Genomic DNA, 4,619 nt, shown 5'->3' with positions numbered 1-4,619 from the left:
ATCTTAAAGATGTCTATCAGATGTTTGTACACAGCAGATGCTTTCCAGATGAAGCAATCTTTAACAGACATCTTTCAGACGTATGTGTGCTATCTGGGCAGATGCAGCTTCTGTCTTTCCTCCGCACTGCAAAGATGAATTTTGTTGATACTGAATTAATTTGCTTGGTAACAGCCAAAATGTATTGTTATTCAAACTGACTGATTAAATGTAAGAATTTGACTCAAAAGATGTCAAGTATTTTTCTAACACTTTTAGAAAAAATGGCTTTATAAAATGCCAAATGCCCATAAAATATAAAAATCTATTTAAACTTATTGGAAAATATTAATTTCTGTCTGCACAAAATATTCACCACCACACAGAATATGAATAATATCAAAATCTTTAGGAGTCCGCTGTCCACGACTCAATCAGTTGAATGAATGACTCAATACTCACTCATTAAGTGACTTACCGTCACTTACTGGTAGTTCAGTTGAGAAGTTTGTTGAAAAGTATGCATTTTTCCCCTCAACATTTCTTATTTGTATATTCATAAATGCATTTAAAACATTAATCTCATAACATTATTTGTTGCAGTTGTAATTATTGTTATTTGCAGTGTAAATTATTTAATCTGACTGGTAGCAGCCCTATAGTGTATACATGTAAGATGATGCATCTAAAAAGGTTAAAAATAGGACTTTGTAAAGGTAAATATGCAGATTTAAGTATGTAAAAGCTGATAGAACACTGATGAAAATATTGCTTCAGAATAAATTGTTTACTCCACCAAAAATCTCAGTGATGCAGTTATTTTGCAGGGATATTTTGTATGGAATATTGTCTGCTGACATGAAAAGTTCACTGTATATCTTAGTAATAAATATTTATTACAGCAATGATATTTTGTTTTCTTTTTAATTTATACACATTAAATATTACATATATGTATATAATAAAATGTGTATTTCCATTACAGGTTTAGGTCTTAAATTTCATATAAGTTGGTATTAAAAAGGTCTTAAAAAGTCTTAAATTTAACTTGTTCATGTCTGCAGAAACCCTGATATATATATATATCTATGGTGTAGACAGTATCACTGATTATAATGAGTTCTATAGTATTTTGTCGTGCCGCGCCACTTGCGTCCGGTGTAGACACGGTGTAACATTGGTTTTGCTTTGTTTCACAGAACTAATCGTTACCTGGGTTGCGTACGTATGTGTGGGGCGGAGCTATCAAATTAGGGGCGATACCGTTTTGGGGTTGGGGCGTGTTTGTTTTGGTGATTTCAAATGTCAACATTGGCTACCAGAAATCACTTACCCCACCTTTAATACACCCCAGCTCAAGATACATAAACATAATGGAAGTATTTAAATCATAATTTGTATTACTGTAGCTAAAGGAAGAGTGGAGTTACTCAAGATCAGTCTGAAGGAGCTTGAGCTGGCCAATGATGTCAACATGGACAAGATCGCTGAGCAGATGGAGGGATACTCTGGTGCTGACATCACCAACGTTTGCAGGTGCAGCCCTTTGTGTGGAACCTGAAATTATTTTCAATGTTTAAAGTGCCACAATTCTAGAAGTGATTTGTTGTTTTTGAATAATTGCAGAGATGCATCCCTAATGGCAATGAGAAGGCGGATTGAGGGTTTGAGCCCTGAGGAGATACGAAACTTGTCAAAAGATGAGATGCACATGCCCACCACAATGGAGGACTTTGAGACGGCACTGACGAAAGTGTCCAAGTCTGTATGTGCTGCTGACCTAGAAAAATATGACAAGTGGATAGCGGAGTTTGGCTCCTGCTGATGATCCCAAAGAACCTTGATTGTTCCTCCTTACAGTCGTCGTTAGCACTTTGAAAGACTGAGTGCCAGATTCACTAAATCTCAGAGCATTTCCACCCTGAACCAAACTGAATTCAAAGGGTGACAAGTCTTGCCTTACATGAGGTGTGTATGAGAGTACAGATTCATAGTAATAGTTTAATATTTAATAGTAGTAGAATTGGTTTTACATCTACAGAAGCTGGATACAGGTTAAGTTTTCTCCTTAAAATGAATTTGTAAGGATGAAGGCTGCACTAATTATCCAGTAAATCCAGAATGCTGGAGTCTGAAAAACTAGTTTTGGTGCCCTTATAACAGCCCCATGTGTTGCCATACTGTAGTGTGTACAGACAATTACTGAGGTTGTGGACATAGGAATGGGCTGCTTGTTTTGTCTTGTAAAATCACTGCCAATGACCAAAGACCAGCAAATCCTCTTCTCTATTGTCTCCAAATGCTACTTGAGGTGAAAAGCTATGCAAGCTAATTGGTTTACTGCACTTGTGCCACTGTGGTTGATCTAAAGGCCAAAGTTTCCAGCATTGGACAATTGTCTTAATAGTGATAAAACAATGAGTATCTTAAAGGTGTGTCTAGCACTTGACTTTTATAAACACGATAGAACCGGTTACTGGTTTCTTTTCATTAGTGACATTCCATTGCCATGATCAATTTGTAAAATTATATATTTTGTTGAATAAATATTTTTTTAATTGGAAAAAGACTCACTAAGACAAACTCATTTGTGCAGGATTTACTCATGTAACAAACTGTGAAGAAAAACAAGTCATAACATGCATCCGAATGACAGAAAACTACTGATTTCATTAACAGACAATGACAGGGCAACAATGAATTGTAAGCACCCTGTTGAAGGGTTTAAAACGTTGAAGTACAATGCTTGAAATTAATTAAATATTGTAATGAGGAATACGTTGACCGATTGCTCAGGCCAAAGTATAGAAGTCTTCATTTCATTCATCTAAAGCAGGTCGAAGTTGAAATGTATTGCTGGCATACATGCTTAGTGTAACAGGCAATATCTGAAGCAACATGAATATTAACGTTAAACAACATTAAGCAACCTGGATGAAAATTTCATACAGACCATTTAAAAAGACCCCCAATGAGAAATAAGAAATAATCCATTTAAATAAAATGGAGAGTTGAAAATAATTTTTGATGGTTCTTTACATTAACTTTAATGAATTATGTCCATTTTTTTAGTGCTATACCCTTTAGTTGTAATGATACAATGTCATTTCCATACAAGAGGCAATATCAATTCCTAGTATTCGCATAAAACATCCACTTTAGTGGGGAATAGGCAGGGACGTTTCAGGGACTGTGCTTATTTAAATTTGTGCACCTTAACCATTCCACCTCACAATGTAGGGAAAAATACAAATAATAATTTGCTAATTATGCTGTTAAACAGACGCAGATGTGAAAATAGAAATCTGTTTCATTAGGAAATGTTGGGGAATATTTTTTTCTTTTAAAGTGCTACATTGAAATCATTGGTATTGACGACCAAATAAAACCACATAACCAAACTGATGAGAACACATCCATCACTTTTCTATCGAAATGCTTTTTTCTGTCGTTTCTTCATCCATGTTATCTATTAGCCTCTGTTTTTCATCATCTGGCATCAGAGTCTCTGGATTCAGATGAAAGAATCCCCTAAGAAAGACAGAAAAGAAACATGTATTATTATTATTTAGACTTGTTATTCAGCAAACTACCCTGTATGCCAATCCAGCTGTGTTTAAGTTTGCAGTACCAAATGGCCATGCATTTGATACAGGGCCTGTTGAGAAGGACAGTAACAGGTCGGTGCAGGTTGTACCTGTGTTCACAGGATGGGAACAGAAGATCCAGGATCTTAATGATGACAGCTGAACCTGCAACACCAACCACCACCACCCACATGATCAAGAAGAAGAGCGGGACAGAATCAGACCAGAAGCGCCTCAGTTTATCTCTCAGGCCCTCGACCCACTGACATGCCACCTGCCCAAACACAATAACATAACATGAGGAACATGACACTTGCGAAACAGAACATGTGACAAATTAAGGTCATCCAGAGTGACTAGTTTGAAAAATTTAATAATATTTTTATTCTCAATTATAGACATTCAAAGGTTTGAGGACAGCAAGATGTTTTAGGTCTCTCGTGCTCACCAAATCTGAATTTTTTTTGATAAAAAATACAGCAAAAACAGTAATATTGTCATACATATACACATATATACATACATGTAAGGGATAATCAACGGCTAGCTGTGCATTAAACAATTTGAGTGCACGACGTGGAGGCGAAGAACCACCCGACGCGCAGCGGAGGGTGGTTGCCTCCGCGAAGTGCATTCAAATCGTTTAATGCACAGCTAGCTGTTGATTACCCCGCTTATGCCATGGTCATTTGCCAGCATTCACATATTAAAGATGTTAATAATATTTGTGCTGCAATATTTGACCGGAACGATAAAAATGACGGTTATTTTCATCAGTTACAACTTGTACAACAAAGAAATGTGTGTGTGAAGTAGCCTACCTGCGCCATGGTGTATGTTACTATGGTTACCAATGTTTATAGGAAGCGCATTAATATAGAACGTGATTAAACTGACCTGGAACTACCTGTGCAGTTAAACTAATTTAATCAACACCTGCCAGCCAATCAGAATCAAGTATTCAGACATACCATGGCATGCATATATATATATATATATACACACACACATACATATACATACACACACACACACATACATACACAAAAATAA

At 36.2% G+C, this 4,619-nt stretch overlaps 2 protein-coding genes across 3 annotated transcripts in view; one reads left to right on the top strand and one right to left on the bottom strand.

Moving 5' to 3' along the window:
• LOC107665349 (katanin p60 ATPase-containing subunit A1-like) overlaps nt 1-3,341 on the top strand; it is a 12,843-nt gene extending 9,502 nt beyond the window's left edge. For both annotated transcript variants that reach the window (XM_016456185.1, XM_016456186.1), the window contains exons 10-11: nt 1,389-1,515; nt 1,606-3,341. In XM_016456185.1, coding sequence (XP_016311671.1) covers nt 1,389-1,515; nt 1,606-1,804 — 326 coding nt within the window. In that variant the 3' untranslated portion in view covers nt 1,805-3,341. The remainder of the gene's footprint in view (nt 1-1,388; nt 1,516-1,605) is intronic.
• LOC107665350 (glycoprotein integral membrane protein 1-like) overlaps nt 2,566-4,619 on the bottom strand; it is a 5,570-nt gene continuing 3,516 nt past the window's right edge. The window contains exons 7-8 of the mRNA XM_016456188.1: nt 3,677-3,840; nt 2,566-3,510 (exon numbers count right to left, since the gene is read on the bottom strand). Of these exons, the coding sequence (XP_016311674.1) occupies nt 3,399-3,510; nt 3,677-3,840 (276 nt within the window). The 3' untranslated portion in view covers nt 2,566-3,398. The remainder of the gene's footprint in view (nt 3,511-3,676; nt 3,841-4,619) is intronic.

This window comes from Sinocyclocheilus anshuiensis, unplaced genomic scaffold (genome assembly GCF_001515605.1).
Source record: "Sinocyclocheilus anshuiensis isolate Anshui unplaced genomic scaffold, SAMN03320099.WGS_v1.1 scaffold199, whole genome shotgun sequence".
Classification (NCBI taxonomy): Eukaryota; Metazoa; Chordata; class Actinopteri; order Cypriniformes; family Cyprinidae; genus Sinocyclocheilus; species Sinocyclocheilus anshuiensis.
This window is presented reverse-complemented; position numbering and strand designations above follow the sequence as displayed.